This window comes from Apodemus sylvaticus, chromosome 9, assembly GCF_947179515.1.
Source record: "Apodemus sylvaticus chromosome 9, mApoSyl1.1, whole genome shotgun sequence".
Classification (NCBI taxonomy): domain Eukaryota; kingdom Metazoa; phylum Chordata; class Mammalia; order Rodentia; family Muridae; genus Apodemus; species Apodemus sylvaticus.
This window is the reverse complement of record NC_067480.1, coordinates 49,668,749-49,685,931: the sequence shown is the minus strand read 5'-3', so window position 1 is coordinate 49,685,931 and position 17,183 is coordinate 49,668,749. Positions and strand designations below refer to the sequence as shown.

The 17,183-nt window shown below is 42.1% G+C and overlaps 1 protein-coding gene across 1 annotated transcript in view; it reads left to right on the top strand.

The window, feature by feature from the left end:
- Adam23 (ADAM metallopeptidase domain 23) overlaps positions 1-13,421 on the top strand; it is a 153,614-nt gene extending 140,193 nt beyond the window's left edge. The window contains exons 25-26 of the mRNA XM_052193578.1: positions 2,557-2,647; positions 9,801-13,421. Coding sequence (XP_052049538.1) covers positions 2,557-2,647; positions 9,801-9,849 — 140 coding nt within the window. The 3' untranslated portion in view covers positions 9,850-13,421. The remainder of the gene's footprint in view (positions 1-2,556; positions 2,648-9,800) is intronic.
- The last annotated feature ends 3,762 nt before the right edge of the window (positions 13,422-17,183 follow it).

Genomic DNA, 17,183 nt, shown 5'->3' with positions numbered 1-17,183 from the left:
TTTTAAAAAAAAAAACTAAAATAAGTCTTGATGTTCTTGTTTGGCGAACATTTTCTCTATGGTTTCTTAACTTTACCCACTTCACGTTTCACTTATTTGTAATTGATATATAATGGGCATTTAGAAGAAGAGAGTTGAAGTTCATGTAGTCTTGTTGGGAATATGGAAAAGGAAGAAAGCCACAGGACTGCCTGGACTGCCACAGTTCAGTGTGGGAAATCTGGATGATTCTACACATGCAAAAATGACTTGATGTTTCTATATAGACATTTGTACCAATCCATCTTGAGCTGACTGAATGTTGTGTGAGAGCCCTTCTCCAAAGTAGAGGTGGAAGGTTCTAGTTTCACCACACATTTTATAAACACATTTCCCTTTTTGAATTGGCCTATAGATTGTAGGTCTCTTTTGTATATAACCTCTATTCTTTTGCTTTAAAAAAAAAAAAGGTCTGTTCATATTTAAAGCCCTATATTAGTCAATGATTTGTGTTCAGCATTATTTGAACCATTTGCCATTAACAAAAGAGAAATACTTATTTGTGTTTTTAAATAAAACTGATAGAGAAAAAAATAAAATAGAATCATATAGTACAATATAGTTTTAATGCTTCCTTGTTTAATTGGCAGTGTAACCTGTTCATGTAAACAATAAGGTTTCCATGGACAGATTGAACTTTTACATTGTAATATGTAGAATTTAGACACATATACCAGGGATTGCTTTTCATGGATTCCATATTGAATCTGATCCTATCCTATTCTGAACCAACAAAGTAAATCTGCTTAAGTGTGGGTGCAGACACGGTACTATGAACATATTTTTTTTTAATGCTTTCTCCAGATTTCACTGTGGAGAGATGGAGACAAAAATATGTGGAATAGAATGGAGTTTCCTCGAAACAGTCATTCACAAACTTCCTATAAAGAACGGGTGTAGTTTTGTCTTCCAAGCTATAGAATTTCTCAACAGTGCTGTCAGTATATATGCAAAAAGTCATGGTGGTGCTGCAGTAAAATGTCTTTACCCAAATAGATAGTGAGACCAGATATGGCCTGTAGGCTCCAGTGTTCTGATCCCTGATTTATAAAACAAGTCTTGAAATCAGGCAAGTCCATGTTTGCCTCTTTTTTCTACTACCTATGAGCTTTAGAAATGTCTGGACCTTCATCTCTTGAGCAGGATGGTCCAAATTCCACCTCGCATGTTCCTTTGTGAGGAAGATTCAGTGTGATGATGTGTCAGATGTTCAGAAATGAGTGGAGTCCGTCCTCACTCTACAGTCTCTAAAGGGCATTTGTCATTCTCACTGCTGTTGTCCTTGAAGGATCTCCAAAAGCCACTGAGATTCACGCTCTATAGATCCTCTGTGATTTAAGAGCATGTCAAAACCCAGGAACCAGATAAGATCCCCATCCTGGGACTCTACTGTACCACCTTCCATCCACCCACTTACAGTTCTAAGCAAAATCATCCCCCACTCACATGGTATCCACTTTATGTGAGGAGAAAAGAGATTATTCTGCTCAGCAAAGAATGAATTTCTGTTAAAAAAAAAACATGAGGGTTTTAGGAAAACCAGCAAAATTGACTACTTTGTGACTTATAGGCAAGTGTGTGTAGGTGGCACTTAAGGTATTTGGTTTTTAGGAGGCACTGCTTTGCATATGCATAGTAAATTCTGGAGGATGTGAAATTTATTCTTTTATTTTAACTATGTATAATTGTCTTGATTGTTAAAGGCCAATTGAAGGAGAAAACTGGAGTTACTGTAATTCATTACCAACTGTTAGCAATGGTGGTCTTTTCACTGCACCATATCATTCCTGATTTCTTCTCCACTCTTTTTAAATATAGTACCAGATATATTTAAACATATTTGGTCTCAAATGTCTCTCAATGAGAAATTCGAATTCAGCGAATATAAAAGATATTATTTTTCAAGTGGAATGTAAAGACTCCTTTCTTCCCCATTTCCTATAAATTGCTCATATAAATTTAAGGTCTCCTATATCTGCAAGTTCATTTGGGGGGCTAACACTGTAGAAATATCTGAGAAAAAAGTTTCAAAGCCAGGTTTTTACTGGTATGCCTCTTCTGACTAAGTTCGCACTGTCTCCCAGTGCAGAACAACCAGCGTTGAGAGTGTGGTCTGTCAGGTGGGGGGACACTGTCATGGGCTCCTTTCTTTATCTTATGTATGGGGCCAATGCTAATGGAGCCCTGTTGTTTATTTGTACAAACCTGTTTGATTTATGATACGGGTTGAGAGAAGAAGGAGACAAAACACATATATGAAGCAAGCAGTGCTGATTTATTTCAAGTTTGGAGGAAGATAGACCTGAGTTTAAGATCAGTAGGAAAGAAAGGGCAGATTTACAGACAAATAATCCAGCCAATCACTGATAGAAGTATCTGACCTTAAGCTAGGATAAGAAAGCATCAGGAACCTTGCACCGCAGGGTTTTGCTTCCTGAAGTTGCTTACCTGCCTTTCCATTGTCATAATGAAAGCAGTTGGCTCACATGACTTTCTTCCCATGATCCTCTGTCACAGGTCCTAGCGCCACCAATCTCATAATAGGCTCCATCGCTGGTGCCATCCTGGTAGCAGCTATTGTCCTTGGGGGCACAGGCTGGGGATTTAAGTAAGCAACGCCGCATGTCTTCTTCTCTGTGGCTCGGGCAACCTCTCTTTTCTGCTTACATAACCTGGTTTTGAGTTCCTGCTACGAGACTTTGGTGTTGATAATACAACCACAACAACAAAAAATATGTGCTTTTACTCAGAAGTGGGTTAGAAACATAGGACATGGAGCTTTGAATGTCATCTTCAGGCAAGCAGGGAGGCACGAGCTGTGGAAGGAATTCACTTCAGTTTGAAGCCCAAGCCTTTAGAAAGTAAAGACATTCTACCCTGGGGGAGCAAGTCTCCTGGGTGCTCTCATGTGCACTTAGGTGACCAAGGAAACATGTTGGAAATAAATACACTTGAATACAGAATTGGTTCTGCTAAACACTGGTTTATAGTCCATTGGGGTTTTCTGTAACCTCAGTCAGCACATAACCATTGTTTCTTAGATGCAACTTTCTGATTTGAAAAACCTTCATTTTTTTTTAATACTTAAAAATATTTTAATTGAAAGCAATGGCTTCGTGGCTGTTAACATAACATTGATATAACTAAATGGCCTGCTATGCTTTCATGATGACTTTTATTTTGGGCCATACTGGATAGTTACAGATAAACCCTACTGTGTTTTAAGTCTTTAAACCCGATTTATCTAGTTTGGATATTTTGTACCTCTGATTCATTATAGAATCACTTTCAAGCATTACATTTGGGCCCTGATGACTTGATTTTTAATAGTTGTAGATAAACCTTCCTCTGCCATGTAGTCTCTTTCATAAATTAAGTAAGTTTCATCGAGATTAATTGGGATGAGTTTAAGTGGGAAATGAAGCCCGCAGTCAAGCCAGGGCCCCCACTTTGCTATCATCCCGCCACTCCATGGAGAAGCTTTGTCATAAACAAACTGTGTAGTGGCCTTCATTAAAACCAGTTAAAATGTTATTACTAAAAGCTGACTGTGAAAGAAAAAAAAAACCAAGATATAATCTAAATAAATCAACGTTTTCTGCTAATTTGTTATGGTGTTAGGATTTAATGAGGAAGCCTGTAGCGTTTGAAAAGCTAATTGGAAACCTGTATTGAACGGTGCTTGTTTCCCACACAGACATCTATAAAGTTGGACTTGTTTAGTGAGATAATAATTTTGGCATCCACATTCTTGCAGAAACACACAAACGGAATAGGTATTTGGATTTCTCCTCATTTGAATGAGGTGTCATCCAGCCTTGGAGCACAGAAGGGACCACCCCAGAAGCCATATGCTTTTGTTTGGGTTTTCCTCAATCCAGAGGAAAACTTTTCTTAGTGTTCCCACTACTGTGAAAAAGTCATCATATATTATAGGAAGTCTGTATTCTATTTATGATGCTTCCTTTTAAAAAGAAGTAAATGTGCCCCAGATAAAGGAACCTGGCCCACTCCACTGCGCACCGCTCCTCAGCATTAAGAAACGTTCATCTCAAAGGCCCAAGAATCTGTCTCCTGTGCGTCATTGCCACTCGATGTCTGGTGATGGCAGATGTACCATTTCTTTGTTCTCTGTGAGAGCACACTGTTCTGTAGCAGGACCTCGAAACAGCAGCCTGGCTAGCTCTCAGCTTGAACTGCATGTTTTGGGGGAGAAGCCTTTGTCACTGTGGGTAAGTGGATTAGGCTCTGTGCAGATGATTCACATCTGAGAGATGTCCAGTCGTCAGACGAGCAGGGCATGAGGTGAGGGGTGGATACAGAGGTTCAAACCCAGCTCCGCTGACTGGGCATGGTGACTGGGACCCTTCTGGATGAGCTCAGTTAAAGCCCCTCCTTATTTCCTGTGGCTGTAGTATTTCCTTTTTGTTAAAACGGAGAAAGGCACAATACCATGCAGTAAATAGTTTCACGCCTTGAGGATAACAGGCCAAGAATGTTTCTCAGATGATTAGCTTCTCCTTTGTGTGACTTCTGGAGTTGGAATTTAGAGACTGTTGTACTCCACCCCGCACATACATTGTTGTCACACTGTTTGCTTTTAGATCTTAATAGTAGCCGGCGGTTTGTATTAAGCTGTGAACTGTTACTCCTGCTTCAAAATGGAGGGCTCTCTGTACTGGGGGGGGGGATGGAGAGCTGTCTGTGCTCAGAGAAGAAGTGCTCGTTCCCCTCCACTTGGGCAGTTTTGAAGACGATTAGAGATAATTTGGAAGGACTGAGTTGGAAGTCCTTCAGAGCTTCACTGAGTTCAGTATAAATAAAACCAGTTCCCCTTAGAAGCAGAAAGTGGAAATAGTTGTTTAAAAAAAAAAAAAGACTGTTTTAGAAGGAACTGTTGGGCATCCATCCTGAAACTGGGGCACGATTCCCAAAAGTAGTCGCCTGCAGCCTTTGAGAGCTGGGAACTTGAGATGAAAGGAACAGGTACAACTGATGGGGGCAGGGGAACGTTTTCCTGGTGTCACCGTCCTTTAGATGAGGTATGCTCAGTGATTTAGATGAGGAAGAGGGTCCTAACCATCCTTGACCTGCACAGATATACAAATACAAGCGAGAAACACGGCTATGCTGTCAGCCGGCACTGTGTTTTCTGCTTCTTTCCCAAGAGCACTCTTCTTCTGAATTAGGTGCTAAAAGGTATTACTTTGGGAGAACATGTGGATATGTGTGAGTGGGTGCACTTTCCATGTAGCAAGGTTGTGCTAATGTATGAAAATTATTGTGATTTAAAAAGAACATTAATTAAGATTACTTCTTTTTAGTCAAATAGCTGAGCCTGAAGCTTTTGGTTAATGTGTGCAAGCTTTCCATATGCAAAGTTGTAGAATTCCTAAAAAAGGGACGGGGGGCGGGGGCGGGGAGTAGTACTCTTCGGTGGGATTCTCACCATTGCATTCATGTATTCTGTTATACTGAATCGTGTAAAAACCTAGTAACATTAGTTAAAGCCATACTCCATGTTCTAAAAGTCCGAGGCCCAAAGGGATGACTGAGCAGATGCATTTGTTTCCAGGTGTTGAAAATCTTGTACTTAATTCTAAGGTGTCTCATGGAACCCCATCTGCATTGCCACATACTTTTCCTCTTCACCTGCAGGATGAAGTTGTGAGCTGTGATGAGGGCACCACTAACTTCTGTCATGCACAGCTGACTCATAGAAACTCCTCCTTCAGACCGAATAATACTGGCACTCAGTTAAACTACCAGAGTTACTATTTTAATTGGACACCAGAGCAAATGAAATAGATGATTATTTTAGTAGCATCTTCCTGAAACTGTTAGGGTAAAGTGGATAAAAAATTTTACATATGCATTAAAAATAGGTTCGCTATTATTACTTTCAAGAAAACTGTTTGGGCAACACACCTGTCTTAGTTAGAGTTACTGTTGCTGTGATGAATCACCATGACCAAACAGCAACTTGGGGAAGAAAGGGTTTATTTGGCTTACACTTCTATATTACAGTCCATCATTGAAGGAGACAGGATAGGAAGTCAAGCAGGGCAGGAACCTGGAGGCAGGAGCTGTTACAGAGGCCATGGAGGGGTGCTGCTTACTGGCTTGCTCCTCATGGCTTGCTCAGCCTGCTTTCTTATAGAACCCAGGAGTACCAGCCCAGGTGGTCCCACAATGGACTGAGCCTTCGTCTATCAAGCCTTAATTAAGATTTATCTATAGGCTTACCTACAACTTCATCATATAGAGGTATTTTCTCAATCAAGTCTCCCTCCTTTCTGATGTCAAGTTGACAGAAAGAAACACTAGCCAGTACAACCTCCTAAATTTGAACACAAGAATTTAGATGTGAAGTTGAGTGCACATAGTATTTATCTATGTCACAAGTGGTAGCAATGATGGCAAAAAATGACGTAAAAGTGGCAATGACAACACCACAGGGATGCCGGGATGAGTGTGGGTTCTTCCACAATCATCGGAATCCTACATCATGCCCCACTCTCCTGCCTGGTCTCCATGGGTTCCCGTGGCAAAGTGGATTTCCACCCTGCCAGTAGAGGCCATAGTAACCTCTCAGAGTGGTTCTTGATAAAATCTTCTCTAAGAGCCTGCAGTTGGCACAGGTGGTTGTCCCACTGAGATGCCATTTGCGCGAGCACCTACCTTAGCTCCAAGCCATTGGTGGCTAGCCTGGCTTCCATTCTGCTCCACTTCTTCTCTAAAGAAAAGACTGTCACAGTTGGTACTCATTTAAAATGACAGCCAAAGGGCTCTGGCCAGAAAAATAACTAAATGTTGGTGAGAAGGTGAAGTATTTTGATTTTAAGGTTGGGATGCAGTGGAATCAATTTTAACCAGTTTCAGTATGACAATGGTAACCAAGTGGTTGCTTCCCCCTTGTAATTTCTGTGTCATATTCCAGTGCAGAATAAGGAGCCACGTTACCTTACTGTCCAAGACTCTTGGGCTAGGCACTTTCTGCTCCATACATCACCATGATGCCAGGCTGACCAGGAAGACACATGTGCTTCTTTGGCTCAAACTCTCGAGGACATAAGCTCAATCTAAGTGGCCTAGAGGGTTGGTGTGTATAGAGGGTGGTGTATGCACGCGTGCACATGCGTGTTGGTGATGGACATGTGTGTGCCCATGTGTTGGTGATGGACATGGGGACTAAGATGAGAGACAGTAGGTGACTACAGATGGCTCTGCAGTTAAGAGCACTTGGTACCCTTCCAAGGACTGGGATTTGGTTCCCAGTACGCACATGGTGGCTTGCAACTGTATAAAACTCTAGTTCCAGGGGATCTGGTGGTCTCTCCACTAAAGTCCAATGGAATTCGGCATGCATGAGTTCACTTACATACTTGCAGGCAAAACGTATATACACATAATTTTTAGAGGATGATAATCCTAGTTAACTCTACATCCTCGTTAGAAGGCCCGTGGTAGCTATTGTTACCTAGAGATCCTTACTGATGTATGTATGTGTATAATACATGCATTATAGGCAAAAGCTTAGATTTCCCATAGGTATCAAACATTGAAAAAATGGTGTCATTGTGAGGCTAATGGATTGCACAGATATTTCACAATGATCCAGAGATACCGTTCTGATTATGCTAACAAAGTTGCCTTCATGCAGTGAGCAGGGGTCACTCAGGTTACATGGTTTGGAAAAGAATCCAACAAAGACCTGTCTATTGTAGGTTTTACTCTCACATTAAAACAAAGTCTTATGTTCATATAGAAAATTCAGGTCAGACAGTGCTCAATGTCCAGTGACCCACAGTGGATGTATGGTTTACCTGTAAGGGAACAGCACAGAAGCCTTGTAGAGCTATCCTTCTCTGTTCATCTCTGGGCTCCTTCTTCCCTGGACTTCAGCTTGCTTTCTTCACTGCTGGGACTTCAGTGGAAGAGAAAAATGTCCTCTAGTCTCTGTCAGTACTGTTCAGAAAATGTGTGGTTCTATGGGGCAATGACTTCTTAGTCTGACCAAAGAACTTAGTAATCCTTTAGAATATTGTTTGATGGGAAAAACTCAATCTAAGATTCAAGTTTGACTTTGGAGAGGAAACACTCTGGAGTTTCCTGGGTGTCAGGCTGAAGTAGAATTTTAGTTCTCTCTTTAAAAATATGCTACTTGGCTCTTCTGACTTTGGACATACCCTGTGTTTGGGTGAAAGAATTTAAATATGGGTAATGTGATGTTGTCCTGATCAGTGGGTTTGTTCTGTCCTCAACATTTATATTAAAGAGACATTTGCTTTATATTTCACCTGAATTGCAGTAATGTACATCTGGCTTAGATAGGTTCCCTAGTCCTCAAGTTTAGGCAGTCGGTGTTTCTTTCCCCCAAGTCTTTAGAAAGGAAATATCACTCTTAGACATCTTCTCAGAGAGCATGAACTTTAATGGGAGATGCAGGTCCTGAGCACCCCCTGCAATGGTGACAGCTACACCCTGGGGATGTCCCATTCAGTCTAACCTATGCTCTTTGTATAGTCAGCAATGCCTGCTCGAGAGACCATTGTTGACTTCAGAGGACTGGGCAGTAAGTCAGCAAGCTGTTTGCTGTAGTGAATTAAGTCACTAGGCCAAGGCAACACGTGTCCAGCCTTTCGTGAAGGTGTTTCAATGGAGGTTTAAGAAAAAAGAATAGGGAAACTTTTGTTAAAGATGTTCATACTTGATATTTCAAAAGAAAAGCCCCAAAGTGGGTCTTCTGGGAAAGTAGGAACTTTGCAGGACTTTTCCTGCATATTTTAAGCTTTGGTAGTGTTTCTGTTTTGAAGGACATGTGGGGGAGGAGGAATCTGTTATAAAATCTTGGCACCTAGGGCCGGTGAAGGTGCTCAGCTGGCCCTGAGTAGGTGGGCAGGGGAATTAGGGAGTGAGGGCTCCTCAGCCTCCAGTTTTGCATGATGCCTTGGTGGCTGCGGAGTTGTGCCCGCCAGTATGCAGACTAATGCATGAGCCCCTTGCTTGATGCCCCACATGAAGCCAGACCATGGGGAGGTTACAACCAACTCACATTGTTGCTGTGTTGTGTCTTGCTATTTTTTTCTTTCTCTTCAAGCACAGGGATCACTTTTTAGGAGACTGGACACTGAGAAAGGCACTTGAGCCTGCTTCTCTCCACGGAGCTAAACTGCGTTTGCTTGGCTAACCTGGGCCCGTGTCCATGCTCCTGAGTGTACCACTTCCCTGTGCACTCTGTCTGCCAACTTTCCACGATGAAAAGTGCCTGTCCCATAGAGGAGTAAGACCGCACACACCCACGGCAGAAATAGCCAGGAGGAGCGGGGATTTTGCTCTTGTAGTGAGAGCCTGTCCCTTGCTGCAGAATTCTGGGGGCTTGGGGGAAACAGCTACAAGACCTTCTGAGTTTTTCCTAGATCTCACAGGTGAAAACTACTACCTGTAGTACCTTTCATCTGGTGAATTAGCAATGGTATTTGCTTCTGAAATTAGACCAATTTGTGGTTGAAAATGAACGATTCCAAGTTTCCTCTGATGTTCCCCAAAGTGTATGGTCTCAATGGGGAAATGCAAAGATGGTCCAAAACCTTAGCTGCTCCACGTTCCGGTTCCTCGGAGACTGCCTCTGTGTGAGCGGGTTACTCTGCTCTGGGACTGGCACCATTGTCCTTAACAGCATCTGTCTCTCACTGTCATCTGATTAATATTGTGGCTTCTCTTTTCCTCTTCCTGCACCTTCTTTTGACGTACCCTGGAAGAAACGTCAAGAAGAGGAGATTCGATCCCACTCAGCAAGGCCCCATCTGAATCTGCTGCACTGGAGGAGTGCCACCTTGCTCTGTTGGGTTCTGGGAATGACATGTTTTCAGCCATGCTGCCCGAACACTTAAGTCTGTAAACAAGACCATTGGGTGGGAATGACTACAGAGCTCAAATCTGAGAATAGGCATGGGGTGCAGGACTATGGTCCCTTTTGGAAATAACTTCAAGTAACCCCCCCCCATCATCTGTCAATAAAGGGGAGGGGGCTAAAGACCATGTCATTAAAAAAAAACGCTTCAGAATCCTTTAATTTTTTCTTTTTAACTAAAGGAGAAGGGAGCAGTAACAAGTGCAATAAAAGAACAAATAGCAAATGACCCCCGACCCCAGCCTGCTGGCACTTAATATCTTCTAAATGATTTGGCATGATTTTTTTTCCTTTTACTATCAAAGATAAACTCCAGTGGCATGAAGATCCAATTTTGGAAAGGGTAAAAACTGCATGGCATATATAACAACAAGCTAGCAAGCCGACCTTCAGCAAATCCTACAGTGGAAATCCCGAGGGGAAGATGACAGATGACCACACAGACGCTGCCTGGGTCTGGATTAATGCCTTCCCACCCTCCACGCACCCCGCCCTCCTCCCCAGCCAACCCTTTCCCGACATGCCCCTCGGCCTACTCCAGACCAGTCCACGGCAGCACTCATCTGGACTGCATTCCTGTTGATCCTCAGAACCCATCACTTCTCTCCTGGACCGAGCCTCCCTCCGGAAATGGGAGTTGGAACTTGTGCAATGCTGTTGTACAGTTCTAAATGTAGAGATAGAAACGAGATTTCGACATGCCGTTTCCGCTGGTCTGTATGGAAATGTTTTCCTTGCAAAGATTCTCTCTATACTTGAGTTGGCTGCTTACACCACATCTTCCTTTTCTTTCTTTTCTCTCATTTTCTTTCCTCCTTTGTCTCTGTCCTCTCTTTTAACACGTCCACCGATTGTTGAGCTTGCTTAACAAGACAGACGTAGCCATGGATGCAGGGAGTTTGGGCACAAATCTAGTAGGTACTAAACCAAATATTAAAAAAGTGGGGGTGATATACAAAATAACCCATAACTAGAACACAAAAGATTATGTAAATGTGAGTGTATATGGACTGAGTAACATATTTGATGTCATCATAAGCACATGTATAGACTGTAGTAAAACAGAGACCCTTTTCAAATTAATCACAGAAGTGCCAAGCTCATCACTTTCGTTTCTGGTTTCGACAGTTCTCTTTCCCTGTCGTTAAATGTGAAAGGAGGAGAAACTTAAAGCCTTAAAAAATTAATAACTTTGAAATGTTGGAAGCTTGGAGAAAGTTAAGCTTTCCATTCTGCTCATATGCTTTTTTTTTTTTTTGGATAAATTTCATTCTTGCTTCATCCTCCTGCCTCAGCGCCTGTGTGGCAGAGCCCCAGTGTGGCGAGGCAGAGCAGCAGGTCATTTCTGCTCATTTCAGCTTGTCATTCTGCATGGTAATTTTGGGAACTCGCCCGGCCCTCAGTGTTTTGCTGGACCACGGACTCCGGGTTGCGATGGGATTCCGCTGTGTATGAATCTACATGCGCCTTCTTCCTCCAGATAGCTGGGGAGACAGTCTTGGCATTTGCAAGACTGTCTAAGCTTCCCTCATCTTCCCCCATTTCTTCTTTAAGTATTGCCATGAAAGCTTCCATTGCAGTTCTAAGGGAACAGGCTCCTGAGGAAATCCTCTCCCAGCTTTGTTTTAGACATGCAGATGTACCGTGAACACCCATCAAAAATTCAGACCACCAGAGAGCCCCCACTTCTCCACTGGCCCATTTTTAGCAAGAAAACCTCCAGATGAACTATGCATTTCTTCCAGGCATTGACTTAACGTTTTACATTTAGCTCTAAGCCCCTCTCCTGCAAGACTCATGGCTTAAGTTTTACATTTTCCTTGACTAGAAGGGAGGAGGATTTTTTAAAAGTAGACTGCATGAACCTGGACTTTCCCTCCTCCCCCAAAGATATCTTTAATTGTTGGGTTCTCACCCCCACAGAGCAGAAACCTTGACTGCTATATACTACCCCAGACCATAACTTAGCATCTTAACCTTCGGATGGCTTTCTGAGAAACAGGTGCTATGCAGGTATGCAGTCTTTCGCTTGAACTTGCTGTTCGTTTCTATAGTAATAACAGGGCTATCTGAAAGGCTTGTCAGCCTTATTCCTGGTCCCATAGGAGACAGGTTGTACCCCTTTATTTAATGGCAGTGGCTCAGCCTGGAGAAAGGTCAGAGGAAACTCAGATGACTTGGTATCTCTTCTTGTTGTTGCAACGTTTCGGGGTCCACTTCACTCTGAGATACCAAGCAGCTGCCAACCTCACCCAACTCATTTCATTACTGTTTTTGAGGCACCATGGTGACTTTATCCGACATAAAACCATGTCAGTTACAAACCAGATCTCTATTGTTAACTTTTGAACATTTCACAAACAACATTGTAAGTGTGCGATGTTATGTTTTAAATCAGACCACAGTGGTCCCCAAATACTATGTACATATGACAAATGTCAGTGTAACTTTTTGTTACATTGACAGTTTCATAGGTAAACAAACCTATGCTCCAATGTTAAATTATATGTGTATATGTAAAATACACAAGCATTAGGCTATGTGTGTTCGGAAATGAGGGTAGTGCAATTGTACTCTACGGAATGGGTCGGAATCATTTTCAGTGGTGTTAGGTTATGTAGTTTCAAAGTCCATGCTGCATTTTCTCCTGTACATGCCATCCATTTGCTTATTTTGGGGTGTGAGTATTCCTTCTTATTAATTTGAATTCAAAGCACAAGCCTCCCATTGTTCAACATTACCCAACAGGAGTGTCAAGTGATGGCCGAGTTCCCATTTCACCTGCTATACTTTTACTTCAATAATTAATGACACCTGGATGAGGAGGCGTGCGCTGACTTCATTGCTCGCCCGGATAGTGCATGAGCCCACTGAATTAGAGCTACTCTACCAGCTAAGAGAGCAGTACACATAGGTGCATGTCTGAAACATGAATTACATAGAGCTATGGAGGTTTGCCAAGTGAAGTGTTTTCTTCCTTTTTCTTTCTTTCTCTCTCTCTCTCTCTCTCTCTCTCTCTCTCTCTCTCTGTCTCTCTCTCTCTCTCTCTCTCTACTATGCAAAGATGGGAAATGCACAAACTTCCAAGACATGTTTGAAGAACTTTACAATACTTGAATTTTTTCTTTAATCATCCCATCACATTTTACGGCCATTGATGCTTCCATTGTTATTTTTCTTTTGTTCCCTTCCACTTTAATGGTTTGTAATTTTTCAGTGCACAACCTGAACTTTTGTTTGAAGTTAAATTCCAATCCTATTGGCTGCCTGTGAACGGAGATTCCGTCATCCTTACCTGCATCTTTTAGTTGACTGTGCATTAAAAGTTTTATTAACGTAGGATGTTGTAGTTTTGTGCTTTGACTGGTTTTTCTTAACTCTTGTTTCTGTGTGTTCTTGCATTATTGGGTAAGTGGCTATGTGTCTGCTATCATCTGGGTTTTGGCAGTCACAATCAAAGGTTCACTGCAAACTGAAGCAGCCAATGGAACAAAATAAACTCTTTGGCTAATGGTAAACATGTTCTGGATTAGGACTCAGTTTTATTCGAGTCATTGGGTGTTCTTTGCCTCATATGAAACAGAAATCAAGAAAACAAAACAAAAAATAGGACAAGAATCACACCACTGTTGATTTTATTTTGTTTTGAGTGTTTGTCCTCTGAGTTTAATGTGGGCTAGCAGTAACATCTACACTTTGACTTGGTACCAAATTAACAGTGAAAGTGTGCACATGCACACATGAGGAAGGGGGAGGAGAGAGGGAGAAGGGGAAAGGAGATGAAAGTAGGAGGTGACAGCATCATCATCTGGTTATGGACATCACGTCATCAAAAACATTTAAAGTTAGGGACCCTGATAGCTCATATAAAATTAGCCAACCATTTACATGCCTCATGGTGAACATCTTCGCTATCTCTTCCCTGCACCCTACTGCCGTGCCTCAGTTATCTATGTGATACAGCGCAGACACACACAGACGTTCTCTGCACTGCTGTGATCGAGAAAGTCCTGCAGCCTTCTTCATTTCCTGCAGGGAACCTTCCAGACTCAGTAATGAGCCTGTGTGCTGCTGAGCTCATGACCTCACTGGCTTGATTGTCAAGTCTAACTGACTCTCATCTTGCCTTAGTCATCTTAAAGTTCCCCTAAAGGAGCCTATGCTACTGAGGGCTGAATAATTTTCTCAAATTTTATGTCCATTATCTGTAATTCTTTTGTTACTGTGTAATTTCATGTAATAAAGGAAATGCAGAAACACTTAAATAGCACAAATAGCATCCTTTAGAAAGTAAGCATGGTGCCATTTATAGTTAACTTTAAAGGAATGATCTCAAGCAATCCTTCTTTTCAAGACAAGGCTTCTCTGTGTAGCCCTGGCTGTCCTGGATGTAACTAGCTCTGTAGACCAGGCTAGCCTCGAACTCACAGAGATCTACCACCTCTGCTGCTCTACCACCACACCTGGTAGAATGATCTGGATTTCTGATACGATGTCCCTTTGGCCTATACTGTTTTTGCGGCAGCATATCAAAAGTCTGGAATGTTTCAGAGCCTAAGCACACAGGGATGACATCTCCATTTTGTGAACAAAATGTGACCCAATGGAACTTAATTCATTCCTAATAAACGCCAGAGGAAGATAGGAGGAAGGCTATTTTCCTGCTCTTAGAATTCGAAAGGTTTCAAAAAGAATTTGGTATTTGAGCAAAAGGCTGTTCCTGTGACACTGGATCTAATACCATGTTATAGTCAACAACATTTTAGTGGGAAAGTTCTCCCATAAATTCTGGGTGTCTTGTTTGTGCCACTGTTAGAACTTTATATTTTTGGGTTGTTCCTCACTAGGGTGCTCATCATGAACCTGCCTACTCTGCATGGGATGATCAGTAACAACAAAGACAACTGCTTTGCCTGAGCTGTGAACCTTGCAGTATTTTTTCTTCCCATAAAGATTGTGGCTAAGCTCGATCAGGAGTGAAGGGGGTTGGAGAAGAATCATAATTGGTTAAAACACCATTTAGTAAGTCTTCCTGTTAATAAAAGGTCAACATCATTTTCTAAGAGCAGCCATACTTTCCGCCAATGAAAATTAGGACTCGTCTCTCTGTTATGCCTTGGAGGGAAGATTACCCTTCCTTAACCTTTAAAGAAACATATTAGCAGGTCTGGCTCCTTGCCTGTAACAAGTCTGTAGGCACACACGTGACTCCTGAAAACAAAGGCAATACTCTGGTCCCTTGTCATATTGAATAGCTGTTTTAGAATCTGGGGACAGTCTCTCTCTAAGTGGTTGTGTATACACATATATGCTCTGTGTAGCTGTAAAGACATCATGACACCTGAGTCCACTCACAAAGGAATATCTTTTAAGTGTGATTATCATTGAAAGCCATGATTGGCATGATAAAGCAGTCCTTCAAAACTGGCAAAATAAAACCAACTAAACAAACAAACAAAAATCTCCGCATCTTGAACAATAGAGAGAGTCCTTCAGAGTTCTCTGGAATTTTAAATAGCTTCTGGCCTTCAGGGGATAATTGAACCTATAGCAAAATTGCCTCTCCAGTTCCTGGTCTTCAGATAAAAACAGAAAAAAGCAACTGGGATTGTCGATCACAGAAGGAAGCCCTCTGTTATCCCTAGGGAAAAGATAAGATCACTGCATAAGGTCACTAACTCACTTAGAAGGGGCGAAGGGTATGCACCTCTCATTTAGACGTGTACACACAGCAGCATAGTGTGCTCTTTCTAGGTAGGTGAAGCGATTACACTGCAAGGATCACAAAGCCTGAGGTCTACAGGAGACTGGGTTACCAACCTGAATGGAAAGGGAACCAAAACAGATGGGGTGGTTGAGCCCTGCTCGAGACAAGCACCTTGACCTGAAGGAACCAGCTAATTTCAGATCCAGCCATTTGTCACTCTGTGGAACATGAGCCTGCCATTGTCCATTCCATCTATTTTCTTAGCACAGCTAGAACTCAGATTTTTCAATAACTCCTTCCTGTAGTAGTGAAGTTCAGTCATGTAAATATTTATATATATTCATTCTCATATATATATAAATTCATTCACACACACACACACACACACACACACACACACATATATATATGTACTTATATGTATACACAGGAACACACACACACACACACACACACACTCTCTCTCTCTCACACACAATCTGTGTGGCTCAAGATGGTCCAGATGAAATGGTCTTCACATAGCCTGCTGGTCCTTAGAAAACAAGTCATCTTAAAATAACAGACATATTAAAATAACACATCCATGTGTGTCCTCTTGTAGTTAGTTGTCCTATGAGTGTGAAAATCTGGCCTTGCTTCCAGTCTTGGGGACAGGGTACCAGGTAAAGAGCTCTGAGCTACATCTACAGCCACTGTATCGGGTTGATTGCACATGTCTGTTACACAGCATCCTCCAGTACCCAACTAGATCCCCTTTGATAAGGTCTTTCTTTCTATTGCTGACGTTCAATGCTCCTTGGATACAGGGATGTGTCTATTGACCTTGTTAACGCTCGGGTCCCCTTGTTTTCCACATTAGTAAAATAAGGAAAGGATTCTTGACCAAAGAGATGCAGAAATCTCAAAACACAACAAGAAGGGAAAACTAGTTGTTTAAAGTAATTTATTTCCCTATTAATTATAAAAACCTACATGTAGAAAGTTTCGATTTGGAAAACAAGCAAAATCTGAAAGAAGAAAGTTAAAAATCACTACACTCCAGTCATACTGAAATCTCTTTTATGTTTCCAACGTGCCTTTCACTCTCTTGCTTTTCCCACCATACCTCCTAACCCCGGGAGAAGTCTCCAAAAATAGACACATATTTTCTCAGGGAGTTTCACTTTCCATCCCCCACCTCGTGTGTACCGGCGTGTGTGTGTGTGTGTGTGTGTGTGTGTGTGTGTGTGCTCACACCTATCTGCATGTGGATAGATCAAGGTTTGAGGACGACGACCTTCCTGTACCTCCACCCATTAAGCAAATGCCTCCCTTGTATCAAGTGTCTTCATGATCTTACTTCTGGTCCTTGCAGAACGTCTTAGTCTACACAGACAATGCAAGAGCTTAAGTGGGTAGCAGAGGGGATGAGAGCCCAGGCTTTTCAGGCTCCAGAGTCCGCACTCTGAGGCATCTGTGTAGTGAATACAGCTCAAAGATGCAGATTTCAAGCACCATCCTTGTACCCACCATTCTGGCAAGGCC